At 59.8% G+C, this 25022-nt stretch overlaps 1 protein-coding gene across 11 annotated transcripts in view; it reads left to right on the forward strand.

Moving 5' to 3' along the window:
• Window positions 1-14760, forward strand: part of MYO1G (myosin IG) — an 84579-nt gene extending 69819 nt beyond the window's left edge. For all 11 annotated transcript variants that reach the window (XM_037891315.2, XM_037891314.2, XM_037891313.2 and 8 more), the window contains one exon: window positions 12689-14760. In XM_037891315.2, the coding sequence (XP_037747243.1) occupies window positions 12689-12845 (157 nt within the window). In that variant the 3' untranslated portion in view covers window positions 12846-14760. The remainder of the gene's footprint in view (window positions 1-12688) is intronic.
• The last annotated feature ends 10262 nt before the right edge of the window (window positions 14761-25022 follow it).

Consider the following 25022-nt stretch of genomic DNA (forward strand, 5'->3'; position numbering starts at 1 on the left):
GTGGAACGCAGGGAACCCCCGGGCTGGGGCCTAAGCTCCCTGCCCCCCAGAAGGACTTGACTGAGGGGTCCTGGTTGTACCCACAAGCTCTGTTTTAGGCTGTGTTCCTATTGTCCAATAAACCTTCTGTTTTACTGGCTGGCTGAGAGTCACAGTGAATCCCAGGAAGAGGGGTGCAGGGCCTGGACTCCCCCACACTCCGTGACAGCTGGTGGCAAAGGTGGGATCTACTGCACCCCATGGACGGCGCTTCCTGCAGTAAGTGACTGGGGAGCAGTAAAACGAAGGGGGATTGACGGAGACCAGGCGTGCTGAAGATTCAGAGAGAGATGGTTTCAGGGGGTGGTTAACCCCTGGGAGTGTGTGACCAGAGAGAAGGACTTTTGCAGTAGCAGGGTCCCCCGGGGGATTGCAGCGAGCTGTCCCAGGGCCGGAGGAGTCTGCAGCTTGACCCTGGCAAAGAGGTGGTGACCTCAAGAAGGACTGGCACACTAGGGGTTCTTCCTGGAAACCGTGGAAAGCTGCCCAGGCCTGTGAGTGGCCAGCAGGGAGATGTACGCTAAACGCCTTAAGAGTGACCTGGTGGAGCTGTGCAGGCAGAGGGGGCTGCACATTGGGAGGTCCACCAAGGAACAGCTGATTGCCCAGTTGGAGGAGAGGGATCGCTTGGATGACCCGATCCCTGTCCCTGAGGGAAGCCGCCCGGTGGACGCAGCGTGGGCCCTGGGGCCTGACCGGGCTGGGAGGGGTCAGACTGCTGCCCAGGACATCCCGAGACCCTTCCTACCTATGCCTAGGGAAGGGGTTAAGGGAAGCCCAGCGAATACTGAGGGCATCCTGACCCCGGCAGCCAGCAGGGGATCCTCCCGGCGGAGCTCCCCATCCCTGGAGTGGAGGCAGCTGGAATGGGAGAGGGAGATGAAAATGAGGGAGCTGGAGGATAATGAAAAGCGACGTCAGCATGAGCGGGAGGAGAAGGAGAGGCAACGTCAGCATGAGCTGGAGCTGGCCAGGCTGAGGAGCAGTTGGGCCCCAGCTGTGGTGAGTGACGGGGGACCCAAGACTGCAAGGAGCTTTGATAAGTGCCTCCTGGCCCAGCGTAAGGAGGGGGAGGACATAGATAGCTTCCTGACGGCCTTTGAGAATGCCTGCGAGGTGCACCAGGTTGACCCTGCAGACAGGCTCCAGTTTCTCACCCCCTTACTGGACCCCAAAGCCGTGGAGGTGTACAGCCGAATGACAGGGGCGGAGGCAGGGGACTACGAACTGTTCAAAAAGGCCCTGCTCCGTGAGTTTGGGCTGACCCCCGAGATGTACCAGAAAAGGTTCCGGAGCCAGCGTAAAACGCCTGAGGTCACATACCTACAACTGGTCAACCGAATGCAGGGATATGCCCGCAAGTGGACAGCTGGGGCCCAAGCTAAAGAGGACCTGCTGGACCTAATCGTACTGGAGCAACTGTATGAACAGTGCCCTTCCGACCTGAGGCTGTGGCTGGTGGACAAAAAGCTCGCGAACCCCCAGCACGCAGGGCAGCTGGCCGACGAGTTTGTGAACAGTCGGTCAGGGGGTAGCAGGGAGGAGTCCCAAAAGAACAGACCCCCCCCGATGCAGAGAGAGAGTCACCATGGGGCCTCCCAGCGGGGAAATAGGGAGAACCCCCTCCAAAGGGGAACGCCTGGCATCAGGCCCCTCCGACCCGCTCGAGGGGACCAATGTGACCTGAGCTGCTATCACTGTGGCCAGAGAGGCCACATACGGACCCAGTGCCCCAGGCTCAGGGACAGACTGAGCAGACCCAACCTACCCAGGGTTAACTGGGTAGGGACCCAGCTGGATAAGGGGCAGACGGCCCAGGCAAGGGGGGCTGCCAGCTTACCACCTGCTCAGGAGGGAAGAGTACCCCAGGCCAGCTCCTCCAGAGGGCTGGATGCTCTGGACTCAGGGTTCTCGGTTTACAGGGTGGGTGCGGGGCTGTCCCTCCGGAGAGAGTGCCTTGTTCCCCTGGAGGTGGATGGGAGGAAGGTCAGTGGATACTGGGATACGGGCGCGGAGGTGACACTGGCCCGGCCTGAGGTGGTGGCCCCAGATCGAGTGGTGCCCAACACCTACATGACCCTGACAGGGGTGGGCGGGACCCCATTCAAGGTACCCGTGGCAAGGGTACACCTGAAATGGGGGGCCAAGGAGGGGCCCAAGGATGTGGGGGTGCACCACCATTTGCCCACTGAGGTTTTGATGGGGGGGGACCTAGAGGACTGGCCAAGCAACCCCCAGAACACCCTGGTTGTGACCTGTAACCAGAGCAGGCGAGGGGCACTGCGCCCTGACCTTGGGGAGGGTACCACACCAGAGGCGCAGGACTCTACCCTGGTGGGGAGGGAGCGCCGAGGGGCACGGCTCAGAGAGGCTGTGGTATCAGACCCAGCCAGTGAGAGGGAACCAGGCCCCATCCCTTCCCCAGCCGCTGAGTTCCAGGCCGAGTTGCAGAAAGATCCCTCCTTGCAGAAGCTCAGGGACCTGGCTGACCTCAGTGTGGTACAGACCATGAGGAGAGGTTGCCAGGAGAGGTTCCTATGGGAGAAGGGGTTCCTGTACTGAGAATGGGCTCCCGCAAGGGAAGTGGAGTCCTGTGGGATCAGGAGGCAGCTGGTGGTCCCCCAGAAGTATCGCCGCAAGCTATTGTACCTGGCCCATGACATCCCCCTCTCAGGGCACCAGGGAATCCGACGCACCCGGCAGAGGTTGCTACAGAACTTTTACTGGCCCGGGGTCTTTACCACTGTCCGGCAGTATTGCCGATCATGCGACCCCTGTCAGAGGGTGGGGAAGGCCCGGGACAAGGGGAAAGCGGCTTTGAAACCTTTGCCCATCATAGAGGAGCCTTTCCAGAAGGTGGCCATGGACATAGTGGGGCCTCTCAGCACGACGACCCGGTCGGGGAAGAAATACATTCTGGTGGTGGTAGATTTTGCCACCCGCTACCCCGAGGCAGTGCCCTTAGCTTCCATTGAAGCAGACACCGTGGCAGATGCGCTCCTGACCATTTTCAGCCAAGTGGGGTTCCCCAAGGAAGTCTTGACAGACCAAGGATCCAACTTCATGTCGGCCCTGCTCCGGTGCTTGTGGGAGAAATGTGGGGTCCGGCACAACTGGGCCTCAGCTTATCACCCCCAGTCCAATGGGCTGGTGGAGAGGTTCAATGGGACGCTAAAGATGATGCTGAAAACCTTTATGAACCAGCACCCGCAGATTTGGGACAAGTACTTACCTCATCTGCTGTTCGCATACAGGGAGGTACCCCAGGAGTCTACCGGATTTTCACCTTTCGAACTGTTATATGGAAGGAGGGTGAGGGGCCCCCTGGACCTGATGAGAGACGAGTGGGAGGGGAAGGCCACTCCCGATGGAGAGTCAGTGGTGGAGTATGTCCTGATCTTCCAAGAGAGACTTGCTGAACTCATGGGCCTGGCCAGGGAGAATCTGGCCAGAGCCCAAAGGAAGCAGAAGGTCTGGTATGACCGCACGGTGCGGGCCCGCGCCTACACCACCGGGGATCAGTTGATGGTTCTCATCCCTGTGAGAAAGAACAAACTACAGGCCGCCTGGGAGGGCCCTTTCAAGGTAGTCAAGCAGCTAAACGAGGTAAATTATGTGGTGGAGCTGTCGAACCGGGCGCACCACCGCCGGGTGTACCATGTGAATATGATGAAGCCATATTATGCCAGGGGGAATGTGGTGTTGGCCGTGTGTGGACAGTGGGAGGAGCAGGGAGATGACCCTTTAGTAGATCTGTTCCCTGGGACCAGAGCTGGTTCCCCTCTGGAAAAAATTCCCCTCTCGCATCAGCTAACCCCTGCCCAGCAAGCTGAGGTCAGGGGGGTGCTGCATCCCTACCGACAGCTGTTTTCCAACCAGCCTGGACTCACTAATTTGACTGTCCACCGGGTGCAGACAGGATCGCACCCACCGATAAGATGCTCCCCCTTCCGAGTCACAGGGAAAACTGCTCAGGACCTGGAAAGAGAGGTCCGGGACATGCTGGCTTTGGGGGTGATCCAGCCATCGGCCAGCCCTTGGGCCTCGCCGGTGGTGCTGGTCCCCAAAAAGGACGGGTTGATCTGGTTCTGTGTGGACTATCGGAAGCTCAGTGCCATCACTGTATCTGATGCCTACCCCATGCCCAGGCCTGATGAGCTCCTAGATAAATTTGGAGGAGCTCGATACCTTACCACCATGGATCTTACAAAGGGCTACTGGCAAGTGCCGCTGGATGCAGATGCCCGGCTGAAATCGGCCTTTATCACCCCTCTGGGGCTCTATGAGTTCCTGACCCTGCCTTTTGGCCTCAAGGGAGCGCCGGCCACCTTCCAGCGCCTGGTGGACCAGCTACTGAGGGGGATGGAGAGTTTTGCCGTGGCGTATATTGATGACATCTGTGTCTTTAGCCAGACCTGGGAGGACCATGTGTCCCAGGTTAGACAAGTGCTGGACCGACTCCAGGGGGCTGGGCTGACTATAAAAGCTGAGAAGTGCAAGGTGGGGATGGCTGAAGTATCTTACCTGGGCCATCGGGTGGGGAGCGGCCGCCTAAAGCCGGAACCAGCTAAGGTGGAGGTGATCAGAGACTGGCCCGCTCCCCACACGAAAAAGCAGGTCCAAGCCTTTATTGGGTTGGCAGGATACTATCGAAGGTTTGTGCCCCGCTTTAGCGCCATAGCCGCCCCCATCACTGAGCTATGCAAGAAGGGGAAGCCAGACAAGGTGGTCTGGACTGAGCAGTGCCAGGAGGCTTTCCAGGCGCTGAAGGAGGCTCTGGTCAGTGGCCCAGTTCTGGCAAACCCAGACTTTGACAAGCCCTTTATGGTGTTCACCGACGCCTCAGACATGGGACTGGGGGTGGTGTTAATGCAGGAGGATGAAAAGGGGGAGAGAGACCCCATCGTGTACCTGAGCAAGAAGTTGCTACCCCAGGAGCAGACCTACGCGGCCATCGAGAAGGAATGCCTGGCCATGGTGTGGGCCCTCAAGAAACTAGGGCCATATCTCTTTGGGCGACACTTCACCGTGTACACCGACCACTCTCACCTGACCTGGCTACACCAGATGAAAGGAGCCAACGCCAAACTCCTGAGGTGGAGCCTGCTCCTGCAGGATTATGACATGGACGTGGTCCATGTGAAGGGAAGTGCCAACCTGATAGCGGATGCGCTGTCCCGGAGAGGGGGCCCCGAACTTCCCCAGGTCACTGGTCAGAGTGACCCCGCTCAGTTCAGTCTCGAAGGGGGGAGAGATGGTACGCAGCAGGGAGGGGGGAGTGTTGACCTGGGAATGTGGCAGGGGAGTTTCATTGGGGATGGGAGACCTGAGGGCCTGTAACCTGAGCCAGGAGTGGGAGTGGGAGGTGACACCTCTGCCCGGGAATGTGGACAAAGGCTGCAGGAGGGAGCCTGCTGGGGGGGGGGGTTGGTTTCAGTTTTGTGCTGGGTGGTGGAACGCAGGGAACCCTAGGGCTGGGGCCTAAGCTCCCTGCCCCCCAGAAGGACTTGACTGAGGGGTCCTGGTTGTACCCACAAGCTCTGTTTTAGGCTGTGTTCCTATTGTCCAATAAACCTTCTGTTTTACTGGCTGGCTGAGAGTCACAGTGAATCCCAGGAGGAGGGGTTCAGGGCCCGGACTCCCCCACACTCCGTGACAGGGGCCCCAGAGGCTAATCGCCGTGCGCGGGGAGCAGAGGGACGGCAGGTTTTTGAGAGGCCGAGCCAAGAGAGATGTGGCCAGGGGAGGACACTGGCCGTCTCCCCCGGTGTGGCTGAGTGTGCTAAGGAGCGTAAGCTTATGTGACGGCAGGGTCTGTAAGGGCAGCCGGGCGACCATGGTCAGTACATTGCACGAGATGTTTGACCAGAAGGTCTCAGCGGTTTGTGGCTAGGAAAGAGCCAGGAGCGGGCCGACGCCCTCCTGGTTGGGAGCCCTGAGATCCAAGCCCAGCTCCAACAGGGGCCCCCTTGTGCTCTCCCTTGGGCAGGGAGCCTCAGTTTCCTGATCTGTGAGCTGGGGCTTCCCTGGGACTGGTCAGGCCCCTGCGGCCGGCTGCTGCTGGGGTTCAGCTCTCTGTTGTGTCCTCTCCCCTTGGGCCAGCCAGGGCGTACCTGCTGCTCCTAGCGTCTCCTCCCTGCCCACAGGCCTCCTCGGGATCCACCGTTTGCTGGGTGTCTGTGTGCTGGAAGTCCCCACGCACGGCTTAGGTGGGGCCGCCCAGAGCAGCCTGCGTGGGGAGGAGCTGAGGTGGGGCTGAGCCCTCCAGGACAAGCCGAGATCAAAGCCCCTGATCTCACTCTCTCCAGCGCACAGCTGTGTGAGTCTGCACCTCAGGACGCTGTCCTGAGCCCTCCTGCCCCTTCAGGCACAGCGGGATCCACTCCCTGAGGTGCCAGCACCAGGATCTGCCCACTCCCAGCCCCTCTGAGTACAGTGGGATCCACCACCACCCCCGGGCACTAGCACCGGGATCTGCCCACTCCCAGCCCCTCTGAGTGCAGCGGGATCCAACCCCTGGGGTGCCAGCACCGGGATCTGCCCACTCCCAGCCCCTCTGAGTGCCAGCACCAGGATCCACCCCCATGCACTAGCACCGGGATCTGCCCACTCCCAGCCCCTCTGAGTGCAGCGGGATTCACCCCCCCCGGGCACTAGCACCGGGATCTGCCCACTCCCAGCCCCTCTGAGTGCAGCGGGATCCACTCCCTGAGGTGCCAGCACCAGGATCTGCCCACTCCCAGCCCCTCTGAATGCAGGGGGATCCCCCCCCCCGGGCACTAGCATCGGGATCTGCCCATTCCCAGCCCCTCTGAATGCAGCGGGATTCACTCCCTGAGGTGCCAGCACCAGGATCCGCCCACTCCCAGCCCCTCTGAGTGCCAGCACCAGGATCCACCCCCATGCACTAACACCGGGATCTGCCCGGTGTGTGGGCGGCCGGGGGGGCCTGGCCCAGGCTGTTCTCCGTGGGTTCTTGTCCCGCTCCCCTCGCTGCGCGGTCTGGGTTCATGGCTGACGTTCCTCCTCCTCCCCCTAAGGCCCAGGAGCCAGATCCCCGGCTGAGCGCGCCCCTGGGTGCAGCCCGATCCCTGAAGCCGCAGCTCGCCCCAGGGAGACTGCTGCAAGCTGCCTCTCCTCGCTCCGCTGGCTGGGTTATAAATAGGGCTGCCTCGGCAGCCACCCGACCAGCTGCCCTCTCCCCGCAGCGTCGAAGAAACGGCCCCTTTGTTTCCCGGCCAGCTCCCCCAGTGCCAGTGAGTAGCCATGTGAGCCGCCCGGGGCAATGGCCTCCATGGCACCAGCTCATGGCTTCCTGCCCTGCTCCCTGGAGGGGCTGCCAGGCCAGAGAGAGGGGGCAGGAGGCACTCCCAAGACGGGGCGGGGAGGAATGCGGAGCTAAGAACCCAGGGAGATTTGGGGGGGGCCTGATATCCAGGCGACGCCTGTGATGAGGGGGCTGGCACTGCCCTAGGGGAACGCCGGGGGACATCCCGCAGGGGCCAGTGTCGATTAGCCCTTTCCTGCCCCCGCTGAGCTGATGCCGTCGTGAGCCATTGCCCCAGGGACAGTGCCCCGGCACTCTGGCTCTCGGGATCAAAGGCGTGGGGCAGGAGCCCTTCCCCCACAGTTCCTAGCCCCTCGTCCGATCCCAGCCAGCCAGAAGGGGCCTTGGCACAGCTATTGGTGCCAGGGCTCGGTTTCCCGCTCTGAAAGGACACGTGCGACCTGCGGGTCATGCCGGGGTCCAGGGTTGTTCTCCAGGGGGCAGCGTGTGGGCTCACAAAAGCGACAGCTGTCAGGCCGGCTTGCACGGCGGGGTGGGGGGGAGGCGAGGCCTGGCTCCGGGGAACGTGCTCAGAGACGGATGAGTGACTCAAAGCCCCGAGCCCAACCGCCCCTCTCCCCACCAGCCCCTCACTAGATGGTCAGAACAGTCCCGTCTCGGGCCCACATGGAGAGTGGGGACCCGTCGTCCACACGGGGCACGGTGCCGTCATGCTGCTTGGGACGCTTCCGGGCCCAGGCGGAGTAACTGGGGCCTTTCGGGTTTAGCTCACGGTGCCTTGGCTGCCCCACGTACACAAGGCCTAAGAAATCCTTCCAGCTGGTTTATCTGGCCCTGAGTGCGTCACCCGGTTTGGAAGGGCACGGCTAGACTGCAGTCCCGGGGCGTGATTGCAGCTTGTGTAGACACACCAGAGCTAGCTCGCGCGAGTAACGAGCACGGAGTCACTGCCCGGTGCTCCAGGCAGGCCACGCGCTGCTCCGCTCCCCGCACGAGCTCGCCGGGGCCTGTCACCATGAGCGGCCCTCACGCCCTGCCAGGGCGGCGCAGACGGCCCCTCGAGGCTTGCAGTCCTGCACCGAGTCTGGCCAGAGCTCCCTGCAGCTGCTCCCCAGGCGAGGGGGAGTCAAAGCAGCCGCTTGGAGGCGGTTGGGGTTGCGAAACATGGTGACGTGAGGGTGCTAGAGGGTTTGTGTCAGGGGCTGTCAGTTAGCCTGTGCGTGCGGAGCTCTCTGGCAGCCGGACACGGACGCCCTCGCTCACATGGGGGGCTTGTGCTCTAGGACTGCTGGGCCTCCATCCGCTCGAACTCAGGGGGGGCGCCCTGGCCGTCAGTGGTGCTCCAGCAGCTCAGCAAAGACACACTCAGGCCCTGTGTCTTTTGGGGGAGAGCTGGACTCCACGGATCCCCTTCCTACGGACTCGGCTTCGTGTGGGTCACCCCTGGTTCTTGAAGGCGAGCCAGGCGCCTAGCTGGGCTTGGGGTGGAAGGGCTGCAGGAGGGAGCTCAGACTAGAGCCCGGGCTCTGAAGCCCCCTGTGGGGGCAGGTCTCAGAGGCCAGGCTCCAGCCGTCTATACGGCTAGTCTTAGCCCCGCGAGCCTGAGTCATTGGGCTGTGCTCTGAGACCCGGTGCCGCAGGTTTTTCTTTGCAACGGAGACGTACCCGCCACCCATCTGTGCCTACCCTTCCCCAACCCCCTGTGCCTCCCTTGGTAGCCTGTACTGCACCATGCCCTCCCTTCCCCATTCTTGGCAGTCCACCGCCTCCCCTCCATGCTCCCTTGACTGCTTCCCTCTGCCAGAGTCCGCTGGGAGCTGTATGGTGCTGGGACAGTAACATGCTCAATTGGCCAGGTCTTCCTTGTGCCAGGGTGGAGGGGCCAGGCTCACGTGCCTCGTCTCATACCCCTGATCTGATGAGGGGTGGGGAAGTAGGATAGCTGGGTAGGAGACGTATTCGTCATGCTAGCCCCAGCAAACACACTAAAAGGCCATTGCTTTGCAGCAAGGCCAAAAAAACAGCCAGCCCTGGAGGCCAGGCTGTTGTGGAGCTAGGATCACTCTCTCACTCTCTCTCACTCTCTCTCTCACACACACACACACACACACACACACACGCCTTTCAGATGTGTTTTTCTCAAAACACTCTCTCTCTCTCACACACACACACACACACACACACACACACACACGCCTTTCAGATGTGTTTTTCTCAAAACATCTCAGAGAAATTCTACCGTTACATGAGCAGGAGCACATGAGAGGTCAGGGGGTTCTGATTCTTTCCGAGGAAAGGAAGGGTGGAGTTCCCAGTGCAGCTCCTCATGCCAAGCTGGGTTTGTCCTTCATTACGAAGTGGCTGCATAGCACTGTGGCGGCTCTACCCATTGTAGAGGCCTGACGATAGAGCTGTGAAAGGCTGTAAACAGCTTTATTTTTGCAGTAATTATTGGGACATAAGTACAGGAACAGATTGTCACGGTGTCCCCGGGCGAAGCTCTGGAATTGCTCCCTACGAAGCCAGTCGGGACCCTGGGGAAGTCTCCTCTCTGTGAGCAGCCTGTCTCCAGGGCAAACAGCTCACACAGCTTCCACCTTCCTGGGTCTGACCTCGGAGCATTCAGCATCCTCTGCCCCTCCGTGCGCTTCCCACAGTGAGTCCGCCCAGGCGGTGTCCTGGGGAAGCCAGAGGGTCCTGCCCCCCAACTCCGCAGTCAGATGTGACTCTCAGCCAGCCAGTAAAACAGAAGGTTTATTAGACGACAGGAACGTGGTCTAACACAGAGCTTGTAGGTGCAGAGAACAGGACCCCTCAGCCGGGTCCATTTGGGGAGCCATGAGCCAGACAACCACGTCTGCCCTTCACTCCTCGTCCCCAGCCAGCCCAAACTGACTCACCCTCCAGCCCCTCCTCCTCTGGGCTTTGTCCCTTTCCCAGGTCAGGAGAACACCTAACTCCTTTGTTCTCCAACCTTTTAGCTCTCACCTTTGCAGAGGAGGGGCCCAGGCCATCAGTTGCCAGGAGACAGGGTGTCGGCCATTCTCTCCCTAGACAGCCTCACACTTCCCTCTAAGGCTCTACAACAATCACAGAGCTTATCCCACCACCTAGAGACTTAAGAAATGCAGAGGGGAAACTGAGGCACCCACACAGTATTCAGAGAAAACATTAAGAACAGTCCCACTTCGTCACACAGATAAAGTTATAATCTGTTTCCCGTGGGGATTTTGGAATCATAAGATCTTTGTACATTATAACCAGGCTTGGGAGGGTTAGATTTTTATTGGTATGTGTCCCTTTCACCGTAAAACACACAAGCCAACGTCCAAAATATTTCCATCAGTAATAGTAGGCAAAGTAAGAAAAATCTGCTGGAGAACTGAGCAGGGTTTGATTTAAGGGTTTTTACTTGGTATATTTTGGCATGCGATGTTGACAGGTTGTGTTTGAATGGTTATAGAACTTGAATGTTTTGAATCTCAGCACCTACAGTCATTAACTAATTATTGTCTAGGACCCCCCCCCTTTGCCTGATCCTCCCTCGCAATTTCCCACAGCTGTGAACTTTTAAATCAATACAACAAAATGCTTAAAATCAAACACTGATATTATCCATCAAAATGATAAAAAACAACAATCAAATTCTGCCGAGCCTCATTCTAACCCTATCAGCCGGCTCATTGGCAGGATTTCAGCCAGGCTTGGAATAATATTGTCTGTCGAAGGTCTCTGCTCTCCCGAGAGGGTTTCCGTTGGGGGAAAGGTCTGTCCCCTTCCCTTCCTGTGTGTGGTCTCAGACGCAGCATTACCTCTCGGCTCTCCTGCACCTCTGTCCCCCATCGTTTATCCTTTGCTGGATTGTAGCCACGCAGCCACCTCCTTGCTTACTGCAGATTAAAAAGCACAGAGCCTCCTCCTGAGCTGGTATAAATCCACCACTGAAATTGACGGAGCCACACCCGTTTATACCAGCTGTGGACCAGGGCCCCAAATTTCTGAGCTGGATTTTGAGCCCTGGGAAGTTTCAGGGAGCTCAGGGGCAGGATTTTGGTTAGAAGGGGCCATTTTCAATAGAACCTGAACTACCCCCATGTGTGCGTCTGGCCCTTAAACGCCGTTGGCGCAGATTCCAACTGTGTAGCAATGGGAGATAGTTCAAAGCACTGACCTGTGTCCTTGGAGTGACCTGCTGCGGATGGAGGAGGAGGCGTGTGTTCTGGGACCCCATCTAATGCCCCAGGGACTGATGTTTGACAGGTGAGAACTCTGCAGACACCAGTTCCTCCCCACCGCGCTTTACGAGCAGGAGCAAGTGCTGGTACAACAAGGTCCCAACAGAGAGACCTGGGTTCATTTCCCAGCTCTGGGCCCATCAGCCTAGATCCTCCAGTGAAATCAGTGGAAGTTCGGAGCCAGGCCTGTGCTTCTCCGGGTCAGGTGGGAGCTGGTGGCACAAGATTAGGCATCAAGAGTCTTGAATTCTGTGCTCAGCTGGGCCCCGGACTTGCTGTGTGGCCTTGGGCAAGGCCTGAGGGACCTTCCCCAGTTCTCCCTGCTATTGTGAGAGAGGTCCGAGCATTGGACTGGGAGCCAGCAGAGCCCGAGTTCTAATCCTATCGCTAGCAGTGGGTCTGGGGCCTTGGGCCCGTCACTGAACCCCTCTGTGCCTCAGTTTCCCCAGCTGTACCTTCCCTTGCAAGCACATGCGAGGTACACAAAGGCAGGAAGCGCCTAATGGCCTGTCTCCACGGCGCAGCAAAGCTGACCCTGTCCGTGCGACCAAGGTACCTTTCCGAGGGGCTACGCAGGGCAGTCAGCACGCCCATCGGAGCACTTTGGAGCCCGCTGAGGCGCTTTGCCAGCGCCGTGCGGACAAGCCCCGAGAGTGACTCAGGGTTCGCTAGTGGTGCACACCGGCGGGAACACGGTTAACCATGGCAGGCTGGAAATGGGAGCAGGACAATTAACAGCCGCCGCGTGAAGCTCACACATCCCGGTTGTGTCAGTCTGGCAGGTGCCACGTGTGGCAGGCTGGGGTGTCAAACAGGCTGCTGGCTTCATTCCCTGCTCAAAGAGCAGCAGCAGAGGCCTGAGCCAGTCCCGCCCCGGCAAACGGCAGCACGGCAGCCATGGCCTTGCCGAAGCTGGATTTTAGGCCCGGCTCCTCAAAGGTATTTAGGCTCCTAACTCCCATTGGAATCAGCAGAGCTGGGCCGTAGCCACGGCTGTCCTCCACACACACGCGCCCTCGTGCTCCTGGGCACGAGAACCACCCCTGCCGACCTGTGATGCTCGCTCGGCAAACCCTTGCTGCCGGGCGCTGAGCCCTGCTGACCCGCTCTCTCTCTTCCCCCCCAGGACGAAGCGCGAGCTGCAGGTGCGCGTGTCGGACTGCATCCAGCTGAGCCTGCGCGGGAGGAAGAGGCTGGTTGCCGTGCAGACGCGCCACGAACTGGCCTTCCCCGATTTTGGCAAGAGCCGGGACGGCTTTGTGCTTTACTGTCCCAGGAGATGAGCCAGGGCCACCCGGCGGGTCCTGGCTGGACGGCGGGGGGGAGGGTCTGCTTGGCTCCCAACCCAGACCCGCCTTTCCCCGCCGGGAGGAGCTGGGACACAGGGCCCTGCTCAGCATTGGGCCTCCCTTCCTTTGGTTTTTCGCTAGGAGTTTGTAACCTTTTATTAAGTGAGTTCATTGCTGTGGACGGAGCCAGCCGGAGCCTGGAGCCCGCCAGCGCCAGAGGGCAGCAGCATTCTGGGCCCCCCCACCCTGCCTGCTGCCGACGGGCCCCGCTCCAGACACACCGCCAGGGTGACGGCCTGCAGGGCCCATGTAGCTCAAACCCCACAGCTGTGGGACACCCCCAGATATGCATGAACCGCAGTGAGGCTCGTACCAGACACACAGCTTGGAATGGGGGACACAGAGGCACAGAGGCTCCGGGAGCAGCTTTGCAAGGAGCACCCCAGAGACATGCCCGAGTCACTGTCCAGACTGCAGTGGAAGGGCGCACGGGCAGCCCCAAGGTGGGGAGAGACAGTCACCCAGGCCGGCCCCCCCCAGGAAAGCCCCTCTCTGCATCACCCAGGCAGCCCTTGTCTCCCAGTTCAAGCCTGTAGCACTGCTGAGGTTGAATTGATCCGTAGCCGCTCTGCTGAAGCTGCCACCATGTAGGCCAGTCAGCACCTACAGCAGTGATGTTTGCAGGGGGTGCTGTCTGGGGGGGATGGGGCCGAGCCCCCCACAACTGCTAGAGGCTCTGCCCTTGCATAGCATGGAGCCAGCGTCCCAGGGCTCCTCTCCTCGGTGGTCCTCTGGGCTGCTGGCTTGGGGGATGATGTCCTCACCCTCTCTCCTCCGTGGGTTCCCCTGGCTCTGTGGCCCCTGGGTTCCCCGCTCACCAACTGCTCCTTGAGCAGCTCTTCTGCCCCCTCTGTTGGCAGCTGCCCCGGCTCTCTCCTCTTCCCCCTCTTTGCTGACTCCCCACCCCCAATCTTTTGCCACCTGCCTGCTCCCGCCTCCCCGAGGTTTCCCCAGCCAGCCCCTGTGCTGAGCTCGTGGTCTTCCCACCCAACCCTCCTCTCGCGGCTGCCCCAACCGGCCCTTCTCAGAACTCCTTGCCCCCTGGCCTGCTCTCCTCCGGCTCTTCTTAAGTCCTGTCCTTCCTCTCCGAATCCCTCCAATCCATCCTCCCCCCTCCCTCGCAACCACTGCTCCCCGGTCACCTCCTCTCCCCACATCACCCCCACCCTGTCCATCCAACATGCAGGAGCCAAGATCTCCCCCTTCCCCCGCATTGGCCACCTCCCCCCCGTCCCCTACTCCTACTCCCATTCATTCTGCTTCTTTTTACCCTCTCCTTTCAACTGCTCCCATGATCAGCCCCTTCTCCCACCCCTGGCTTCACACCTTCAGCCACTCTCAGAGCAGCCCTCAGCCCTGCATGCACCTACTCCCTCCATGTACAGGGGATAGAAAGGAATGTCCCTTCCCTGAGCAGAGGCAGGACTCTTATATCCCAGTCCCCTTCCCAGCATTCATTGCTGCCAGGCCTACAATTCCTATCAGTTCGGGGAACTACACCTCCCAGAATTCTCTTGTTGTGGGCTGAGTCCTTAAAGGGCCAGCAACACATCTCAACCTCCATTTTTCCCATAAGGCTCCTCTGCTGATCTCCTGACCGCTGCGCCCCCCCCATCCCCCAACACACCCCTTCTCGTGTTTGAAGATTTGCCCCAAGGGTTGTCTTTGGGTAGGATTGTAAACTCTTCTGAGCACTGACCTTTCTTACAGCCCCAGGCATGCTTCGGCTGCTCTAGAAATGATAAGGCCAGTACAGATAACGGGCCCCACAGGCTTCAGGAGCTCTTCGCAGCAAGGAAATGCCAACAACGCTGTACAGCTTGTGAATAAAAAGAGCTGTGTTTTCCTGGGTGCGGCTGGTGTGAGCTTTCCTGGATCAGGGCCACGCTCCAGAGGGTCCTAGTGGAAGCCAGGCAGGGCTGGTTATTGATTGATTCCCACAGAAATAGGCACCCATCCACAGGCACCCATCTGGTCCTGGTCAGATCCGGTGGCCCACGCCCTGGGGTCGTAGGAAGGGTGCGGCAGAGCCAGAAAGACCCCTGGGGCTGTTGCAATGAGCAATGTCTAGTAACAGAGCAGCGTCTGGGGCTGGGGGCTGGGTGGTCCGTCATGTGAACTGATACCACACTTCCACCTGCTTCGGCAGAGCCCTGGGCTTCTCCCACCCATGCACCCTGCCGCAGCATCTGCCTGGAGACTCCCCATGCGGCTACCCTCAAGCCTGATCACCAGTCAGATATTAACACCCACCCACGTGCCAGCTTGGTGCTCCAGGCTCTGAGAAGGAAGGGAGCAAGCCGGCCAGATAGGCTAGTGCAGGTTCCGTCACAGCACGTGATCTGCTACCATCGACACGAGCCCAGGGCCCGGACTCTGCTCTCAGTCACATGCGGGAAAATCCAGCATCTCTGCAGACTGTACTGTGTCAGAATCCAGCCCGATGGCCCTGATTTGAAATGCCTGAATGGTCTGGGCTCCCGCAAGTGCTGAGGTAACGGAGAATCCTCCGAGTGCAAGGTCACCTGTGGGTCTCAGCGACCTGTGTGGAGCTCCGGTGCTCTGAGGTCCCTGTAAGCTGCGTGGCCATGCAGCAGCCTATAAAGCGCCGTGCAGGCGCTCAGAGAATCCGCATAGCCGGGGGAGGGGGGCCCCTCCCCCAGCCCCAACTCAGCCCCAGACCTGCCACAGCTGGGGGAGGGGTGGCCCGGACCTGCCGCAGCCAAGGCTCCCCTCTCCCGGCCTCAACTCAACCCCGGAGCTGCCGTGGCAGGGAGAGGTGACTCTCCCCCACAGCCAAGGTCCTGCTGCAGGGAGAAAGTTTGGGGTGTGGAGAGGGTTCAGGGTACGGGGTCCTGGTGATGCTTACCGCGGCTCCCGGAAGCAGTCGCCAGGTCTCTGTGGCCCCTAGGCACATGGGCGATTAGGGAGGCTCCACACACTGCCCTTGCGCCCGCAGGCACCGCCCCCGCAGCTCCCATTGGTCGCAGTTCCCAGCCAATGGGAGCTGCTTAGCTGGCACTCGAGGCAGGGGCAGCGCATGGAGCCTCCCTGGTCACCCATGCGTCTAGGGGCCACAGAGACCTGGCTACTGCTTCTGGGAGCCGTGCAGAGCCAAGGCAGGCAGCGAGCCTGCCTTAGCCCCGGGCCCCTGCTGGGCTGCTGACCAGACTTTTAATGGCCTGGTCGGTGGTGCCAACCGGAGCCATCAGGGTCCCTTTTCGACCGGGCATTCCAGTCTCTTTATTGACCTCCTTGAGTCTGTCATGCTAAGGCAGGTTTTCTAACCCTTTAATCATTCTCACAGCTCTTCTCTGAACCTCTCCCATTTATCAACATCCTTCTTGAATTGCGGGCATCAGAACTGGACCCAGGATTGCAGCAGCGGTCGCACCAGTGCCAAATACAGCAGTAAAATTCCCTCTCCGCTCCTCCTGGCCCTTGAGACCACGAGAGTGTGACCTTTTGCTGCTGCTGTTGGACCGGCTGCCCCACTTCGAGGCTGATCCCAAGGGCCGCTGCGAGTTGGGGCTTGGCCCAGGCTGTGCTGCAGAGCCCCTGATATCTCCAGAATGCTCCGGGAGAGGGACCCCTCGTTCCTCCATTACTGAGTCCCAGGGAGGATAGTTCTAACCACAGAGCTCGCCCGTCAGTTTCAGGTGGGCGGTGTCTGAGCTGGCTTGATTATTATTATTTCTTGCTCTGGTTCCAGGCCGGGCTGTGGGGTCCCGGGCTGAGATGGGAGCCAGCTGAGCAGCAGCACCCAGGGGAGCCCTGCAGCCTTCTCCCCTTGCACTGTGACCCCATCAGCTCTCAGCCCACCTGGGGTAGAGCTGGGTCAGTGTTTGGATGGGAGGCCTCCAAGAAATGCCTCGTTGCCTCAAGACGTGGTGTGGGCGGCGCTCTTTCCCCAGTCAGTAGTGAGCCAACAGCCCAGCACAACACTAGAGGGTGCTGTGCTGCTGGGGGGCCTGTATCAGGGAGATGTTGACCATCGTGGTTATTATTTGTATTATCGTAGCACCTCAGGGTCCCTGCCATGGACCAGGCCCCCAGCTACTTACTAAAAAGCCTGCAGTGTTTTTGAAGTGTTGGGTTCTCTGGGCCAATTCTGACTTGGGGGATCCCCTCTGCTTCCTGGCAATCCCCCTGCAGAGCTCCTTGGATATGGGATTTGTCTTCACTTCCCATCCCAAACTGCTGCGCCATGTTGCCGTGCACTGTCGGACAGCTGCTGCATTCTGCCCCAGAGGTGGCTGCATTTCAGTGGTGGGTGGTAATCCCTGCTCATTCCTTCCTTCACGGGGGAGCTGCGGGGTTGTCCTGTGCTGCTGACGTACTCGGAGAGCCCCTCAGATGCGGCACCGGAGCGGGCAAAGTGAGATCAATAACAATGAAGAGCAGGTGAAGGGGCTCCTGTCACCATGCAGTACGAGCCCCAGCCCCTTTCTGCCCGGGGCCACTTCATTGTCTCCCTGGGGCCCGGCTGGTGGAGCACAGGGCCACAAGGAGTCATTCTAGGGGTGCTTGCTGTGTCTTCTTGCCTAGAATTGGGAACCCGGCAAAGAGTTAAGCAGACGGAGTTTGATATCTAGGCACCAGCTGGTACAAGTAACATCTCCCGATCAAACCCAGGCAAGAGGCTTTTAATAGCCCGCTGTTCCCAGCCGCCCCCAGCCTGCAGCGAATCTGCCATTGCCATTTTGCTGCCCCAAAGCACAGGCCCCTGCCACTTGAGCAAAAGGTGCCGTGCGAGGTATTCACACGGGAAGGAGCTCGGTCCTGAGGCACCAGCCGGAGCATCCTGGCTTTTCGCCCAGCTCTCCACTGGGCCAAGGGGAGCGACTCAGCAGGCTCCGGTCGTGCGACTGCCCCAACTGCCAGCCCCTAGTCCGGGTGCCTCACGGACTAGCCACTTGCCACCTCTGCCCCGGGAGGACATGGCCAGCTGCAGCCGAGCTCAGAGGCCTCCTGTCAGACCAGCTCAGATTGCTGATCCACAAAGGCCACTGTCCCCCAGCTGCCACAGCCCGTCTCACCGCTGGGCCATACAGCTTGGGATCCGCTTTGGGTCTGTCTACACAGCAGTGAAACGCCCCCAGCTGGCCTGGCTCGGCTGATGGGCTTGCAGGGCTGTAAAACTGCTGTGTAGACATTTAGGCTGGGCCTGGAGCCTGGGCTCTGGGACCCAGCGAGGCAGGAGGATCCCAGAGCCCAGGTTCCGGCACCTACATGGCAGTTTTGAGCCCCACAGCCTGGGCCCCACAAGCCCGAGGCAGCCTCAGGCATGCAGCAGGGCTTGTAGTCCGGTGGAAATGGACCCTCTGTCAGTCTCACACCAGTAAGACCATTAGTTCAGCTCCCCTGAGCCACTTACACCGGAGCAAACTGCAGGGCCACCCATGGACAGCCCCTGGTGTCTCACACGAGCTAAGGTTGCTGCTCCGTCCAGATGGGTGTCCCCGATCCTCTCACACCAGAGCAAACACTGGCCCAGCTACGCCGGTATCCTCCCCTCGTGTCGTGCTGGCTCAGAGCTGAGGTTTAGCCAGGCCCCCGGTCGCTCTAACCCCGTGTCGCTGCCAATGCCCAGGACTTGATGCTCCACAGGAAAGGGAGGCACCGATGACATTCAGAGCCATCAAAGACGCACCCCCCAGTCCTGAGCCAGTCCCCGACTCCCTGGTGGCTGTGGGCGCGTTGCATGGGGAAGGTGTTTGCTCTAAAGCGCTGGCGATTAGTTCTCCCGGTGCCCCTGGGTCTCATGTTTGCTGAGAGCATGAGGCCTTCAGCCCCTCCCTGACTCACCTGCTCCAGCCTGGCTCTCAGAGTCCCTCCTTCTCAGAGCGTCTCCAGGACCTTTCCAAGGCTCTCTGCCGTGGGCGCTCATCACTGGGCCCAGCACTCCGGGGACCTGTCACTGACATCCATGGGCTGCAATGGGCCGTGTCATTGGCTCCAGCTCTGGTTATTGGCCTTTCTTTATTTCTTCCACGCCTCCCTCTCCCGGCGCCTGTTGCTGCTCCAGGCTGGGCAGGCACCTTCCCGCAGAGGCAGCCCCAGGCCCTGTGCCCCAGAGTCTCCGGTGAGTTCAGAGCCTTGGATTGGCCCGGTGCAAAGGGCAGCTGGGGACTTGGGCCGAGATTCTGATTCCAGCTCCCTGGGATCCGAGCAGCTAAAGATGGAGAAACCGAGTGGATCCCAGCGAATGCGTCTCTGAAGGGCCGGTGCAGGGCTGCTCCCTACAGTACGTGTGCCAGTGTCTTGTTTCGTCAATGGCTGGAAAGTTTCAGTGCCCCAGGCTACAACCCGGCTGTGTCTGCACTGCAGGAAGGAGATGTGTGTGTGTGACAGCCGGCGTTGCCAATGGCCAGGGCCAGCTGAGATCAGCACAGACCCTACCGTCTGGAAGCCCAGTGGTCTGATGGGGACCTGTCATTGCTCCACAGCCTGGAGCACAACACCTGCCAAAGCAAGAGGAGCCCCCTGGGAAGTGCTGGGGGTTGCGGTGGTTTAAGCCAACGATGGAATGAAGGGAAAGCCGGGGCTCGCGCGGCTGAATTGTGATAATGCGTTCTCAGAAAGGCGGAACTCAGAGAAGATCTACCGCAGCGACAGTCAGATGATGGACTCCAGTCTCTCTTCACCTTCGCCCGTCCCCCTGGGTGTGGGGCAGAGCGGAGCAATTGGCCTCAGGACTCCTGGGTTCCATTCCCAGCTCCTTGTATTTATGTCCTTGGGCAACTTGCTGGTTCCCTCCCTTAGCAAAGGAGGGAATAATAATAGCTCTGCCCCCAGGTCGATGCGAGGGGCGTTACCATTGGCGATGTGCTTTGAGATCCTTCTGTGGCGGGGTCTGTGTCCCTGCAAAGTGCTGCGGTTCCCCTCCGCTGGAGCATTCCCTGGCCAGGGATTTGGAGCAGCCACGCAGGTGCAGAGCCGGGTCCTGAAGAATCCATCCCAGGGGCTGAATTTTTCACACCAGCTGCAAGGGCTCCCAAGGTGAGATTCTGGACCCCAATGCTGCAGTTGGGGCTGGACTCCCTGGCATATTCTGCCGCTACAGAATAAGGGAAACGCCGAGTCTTGCTAAGGAGTCGGGGCCATATTTATTGGGTAATTCCCGGCCCAGCTGTGGACACAGAAATCCCCCTCGGCAGGGCCTCATCTCCTCGGGGCTGTTTGTGGCTGGCCTGGCACCTCTCCCGAAGCAGGAGGCCGGTGGTTTGACTGTTCTGTGGTCAGCCAGCTTATAAGGAAAACCCTTCTCCAGCCACCGAGCACTGGCCGCTGCGTGAGCTCCAGCTCCAGCTCCCCGGCCAGGTGCGCCTGATGGGGTTGAAAGGCAGTGGAGAGCCCGACTGGAGAAGCCTGGCAGCTGCTGACGGGTGTCGACATGGCCGCAGCGGAAACGGATTGCTCTGTTTTAGCACCACTAGCCTCCCACTCCCCAAAGCTGTGCAAATCCTGCTCCCACCAATGGGCTAAGAAACATCCCCTCCAGGCAGGCAGCTCAAAGCCGAGCCAGCCGGGTCCAAACAGGGCTGCCATGATGGGTCGAAGCCTGCATGAAAGGCGCTGGTCCTAACCCGCTTCCAGCGGCCACTCCAGAGCCCCAGTTTGGCAGCACAGAATCACAGACTCACAGAAGATTAGGGTTGGAAGGGACCTCAGGAAGTTGTCTAGTCCAATCCCCTGCTCAAAGCAGGACCCGCACCCATTAAATCATCTCAGCCAGGGCTTTGTCAAGCCTGACCTTAAAAACCTCTAAGGATGGAGATTCCACCACCTCCCTAGGTAACCCATTCCAGTGCTTCACCACCCTCCTAGTGCCCACAAGACTGGAACCCCCGTTTGAAAGTGGAGGTTCCCAAGCATCGCGCACTCGCCCAAGGCTAGCGATCGGACGCGAGGCTCCCACATGTGGGTGCCGGGCATTAAGCGCTCTGGGTCTAGCTCCCCTGCCGTCAGAGCTGTGACCACAGCACGGCCGGACGTACCCGCTGGAGCACGGTGAACGAGAGCCCATGCAGACAGCCCGGCTCCATGCTGCCACGGCTTCACTGCGATTTTTAGCTGTGCCAGGTGGGCAAAGCAAGCGGCGGTCTGCAAGCCCATGAGGCAATCACACCTCGGGTAGCTGTGTAGCCCCCCCCCCACCCCCACCCCCCAACGTGACAGCTCTTATACGGATGCAGAACTGGCTGCAGTTTAGAGGCCTTAGTCGGAAGCCGCGAGAGATTTCATAGACGTATAGTTTAAAAGATCGGCCATTGGCTCGGCCTGAACCCCGCTATACCAAATATCTGGGGGCTGCCAGGGACTGTGCTGTGAAGGGCAGACAGGAGAGGCAGGTGCAGAACTTCAACCTCGAAGGCACAGAATCCTCTTTAACAGATGCCGCGGTATGTAAAACCCAGAACAACTCACCCCAGCTGTGTCCGCGTCACGGAACCAGGCGTGGCCTTGATCCATTTCACTGTACAGCCGTGCGCTGGTCTGTTTCACTGCGCCTTGCTGTCTGATGCCCCAGCGTGTGGTCCGGCTGACGCGGAAATTGCATCTGGCCACTTTACCTCAAAGCTCTCGGGCCCAAAATAGTGATTTTTTTCTTCCTTAAAGCAAGGTGTTGGTTTCCTTACAAAGAGCTATGGATTTGTGAGTGTTACTGGGTGCGGGGAGGGGAGAAGGTTGAAACCCTGCCCTGTAGTGCGGGAGACCCACATACAGACTGGGTGTCCCGGACTAGGGGATGGGCGGTCAGGCCCAGTGGTCAGAGCTGTGGCCAGGAACAGCGCCGAAGCTCAGAGCCAGAGTCGGGAAGCAGGAATCAGAGCCACGGGGCAGAGCCAGAGTCAGGAACCAAGCAGGGGGTGAGGCCGGGAACGAGGCAGCGCAGGAGCGGTCGCAGCAGTGGGCCTAAGCGTGGGGCAGCCGCTGGCCTAGTGCCGCGTCCGGGCTCCAGAGCAGGGCTGGGGCCGAGGGTGTTTGGCTGCAGGCCCTGATGCCGGGCTAAGGCAGTGGCGTCAGACTCGGGAAGGTCGTGCTCGAGTCACGCCGGAACGCCGTGGGGAGCCAGAACGGGGTTCCGCCACTTCTGTGGGTCCCAGGCTGGGCGTCTCCTTTCCCTCCCCAGCTGCACCGGGTCCGCCAAGCAGGCAGGGGCTGGGCCCAGGCAGGGGGCGCTTGGTGGTGGGTCAGCACAGTGGGAGCCGGGGACATTGCAGCAGGGAGCGGGCGGGGGGTTGGCGCCCTGGGAGCCGGGGACACTGCAGCTGGGAGCGGGCGGGGGGTTGGCGCCCTGGGAGCTGGGGACACTGCAGCTGGGAGCGGGCGGGGGGTTGGCGCCCTGGGAGCCGGGGACACTGCAGTTAGAGCCAGGCAGTGTCGGGAGTGGGCAGCAGTTCTGCCCAGTCAGCAGAGCCCCCCATGGGCAGCAGGAATTGGGCACAGTTAAGGGGGAGGTGGGGACGAGATGGGCTCTGCAGCGAGTCACCCCCTGCTCCCCTGGGCCTCCCCCAGCACCCCCTCTGCCCCACCTTCCTCCCAGGTCCCCCTGCTCCCCTCTAATCTCTTCCGGGGCCTCCCTCTGCCCTGGGCTCCAGCCTGTCTCTTCCGAGGTCCCGCGCGCTGCGGCAGAGAGGCGGACGCCGGGGTTACTGAGGAGCTGTGGGCTGGGGGATGCGTTTAGGCCCAATCCTCGAAAGCATTTAGGCGCCTGACTCCCTTGGCGGCTCTGGGCGTCCCAGAGTGCGTCCCGCCCGCCGACCCCGCAGAGCGCCCGCCAGCGGGAGGTCTGCTCCGAGAGGGCCGGCAGGCCCTGGGCCGGGAGCCAAGCTCTTTGCAGTTGCTTGCGCAGCCCCTTCTTGCCGCATCCGGCAGCACTCACCAGCCGTGTGGTCCCTGCTGACAAGGGCAGGGCTGTTACCCAGCAGGCCTGAGACCCGGGGCCTCGCCCCAGGGAAAACACAGTGCAGACCAGTGAACTTGCCGTGGTCACCCCCAGGCCGGGGCAGGGCTTTCTCCTCACCCAGCTACCCTGCAGTGAATACACGGCCAGGGAGAGATGTCGGGTCCGCTGCTGCCCTTGCCCTTCTGTTCCTCATCCGCCGCCCTCGGTTTCGCTCCCTCTTTCCTGTCTCTCAGTGTGGCTTCTGCTCTCCCCACTGCGTTCCCTTCCTGCCACAGCTCCCGACTCCCATCTCTGCGTGGTCTGGGCCCAATCAGCCATTGACCAGTTAGCCTGGGCCCTGGATTGACCCTCCAGTGAGGTTACTGGAGTGCTGAGGAGCTCACATGCCTGAGTCCTGTTCAGAGCTGGCTGTGGATTCAGGCAGACATCCCTGCCTCCGGGTACACTGACCCCTGGGTTTCTTTACAGCCAGACGCTGGACACATCCTTTTTTAAAATGAAAGCTTAGCCTGTGGGCAAGCTGGCTGTGCCTGTCAGGCCACATTGAGATATTAAATGAGTCAGCTCTGCCCGTGGGCCACATGTCTGAAACCCCTGAGCTAGGGCATAAGCCAACCGCACACTGATGGCCGATAGGAAGGAAATTTCCCCTATGGGCAGTTGTTCCCTCACTGGCCATGGCAGAGCTCCTTGCATCTTCTTCTGGACTAGACGGATGGCTGGTCTGATCTGCTGTGGCAACCATAAGAACATAAGAATGGCCCTACTGGGTCAGACCAAGGGTCCATCTAGCCCAGTGTCCTGTCTGCCGAAAGTGGCCAGTGCCAGGTGCCCCAGAGGGAATGAACAGAACAGGTAATCGTCAAGTGATCCATCCCCTGTCGCTCATTCCCAGCTTCTGGCAAACAGAGGCTAGGGACACCATCCCTGCCCATCCTGGCTAGTAGCCATTGATGGACCTATCCTCCATTAACTTATCTAGTTCTTTTTTGAACCCTGTTATGGTCTTGGCCTTCACAACATCCTCTGGCAAGGAGTTCCACAGGTTGACTGTGCATTGTGTGAAGAAATACTTCCTTTTATTTGTTTTAAACCAGACAATGAAACTGACCAGAAACTGAAATTGACCAACTTTGATTCACTAAGCTAAAGCGCAGCTAGAGAACAAATGCCTTAAATGGTGAAATGTTCTAATGGATTTGATTTTAACTGCTGCCCTTTTAATAACCCGGGGTGATGCTAGCAACAGGGAGAAGGAGTTATTGTCACCGGTTTTTATCTTGACAATGCCCCAGTGAGGAGAACGACCTTCCTCGGCTTATTCTTCCAGAGAATGAATCGGTGCGTGGCTGTGATGCTCGCTATTTTTACAGGGATGATTTCCTAGAATTCTCCCTTTAAAACCCGCACAGTGGCATCACTCAGCAGTGACAGGTGGCAGTGGGAGGCGAACCTGACAAACACGTCAACAGATGATGGGAAGACGAGCGGGATCAGTTAACAGCCCCGAGTCAAACGAGGACAGTCTCAGAGACAAGCTGCAGCAGGAGAGATGGGTTCAAACCTCGGAAAAGCTTCATAGGATAAAATCTGCCTGGAGGCCGGGGAGCTCCCTGGAGATCAGTGGCATGAGCCCTACTAGCCTCAGGTCTATATGCTTTGTGGAAGGACATGCAGTGTGGCTTAGTGGCTAAGGCAGCACCCTGGCAGTCAGGAGTCCTCAATTCTGGTCTTAGCTCTGCCACCGACATGCTGTGTGTCCTTGGGCTTGTCATTTCATTCTTCTGTGCCTTGGATTCCCTGTGTAGACAGCCAGCTCTCCAAGGCAGGCCCTGTCTCTTCCTTCCGGGTGTGGCCCCATTGGCGCTGGGAAGTCGTTTCCAGTTCGAGGAGACAGACCTGTGCTAGCTCCGATCGCTGCAGCTGCAGGAGTGGCGAAGGGGCTGGGCGCCCCGGGGACGTGCCTCCCATCTCAGATGGGAGGGTAGACGGGGCGACTAGCCCCTCCCCCAGCTGCAGCTGCACTTCTGTGCTTTGAGCGCGAGCTTGATCAGCGCTATCGTGGGGACGTCTGCTCATGCTGACATGGCACCTCCGCCCCGCGTGGAGACGGGCCCCATGTGGCTGAGCAGCACCCAGCGCAGTGGGGCCCTGCTCTCAGTAGGTGATCACAGAGCGCTAGAGCACAAGGCCAGAGG

The sequence above is a fragment of the Chelonia mydas genome, chromosome 2, assembly GCF_015237465.2.
Source record: "Chelonia mydas isolate rCheMyd1 chromosome 2, rCheMyd1.pri.v2, whole genome shotgun sequence".
Taxonomy (NCBI): Eukaryota; Metazoa; Chordata; order Testudines; family Cheloniidae; genus Chelonia; species Chelonia mydas.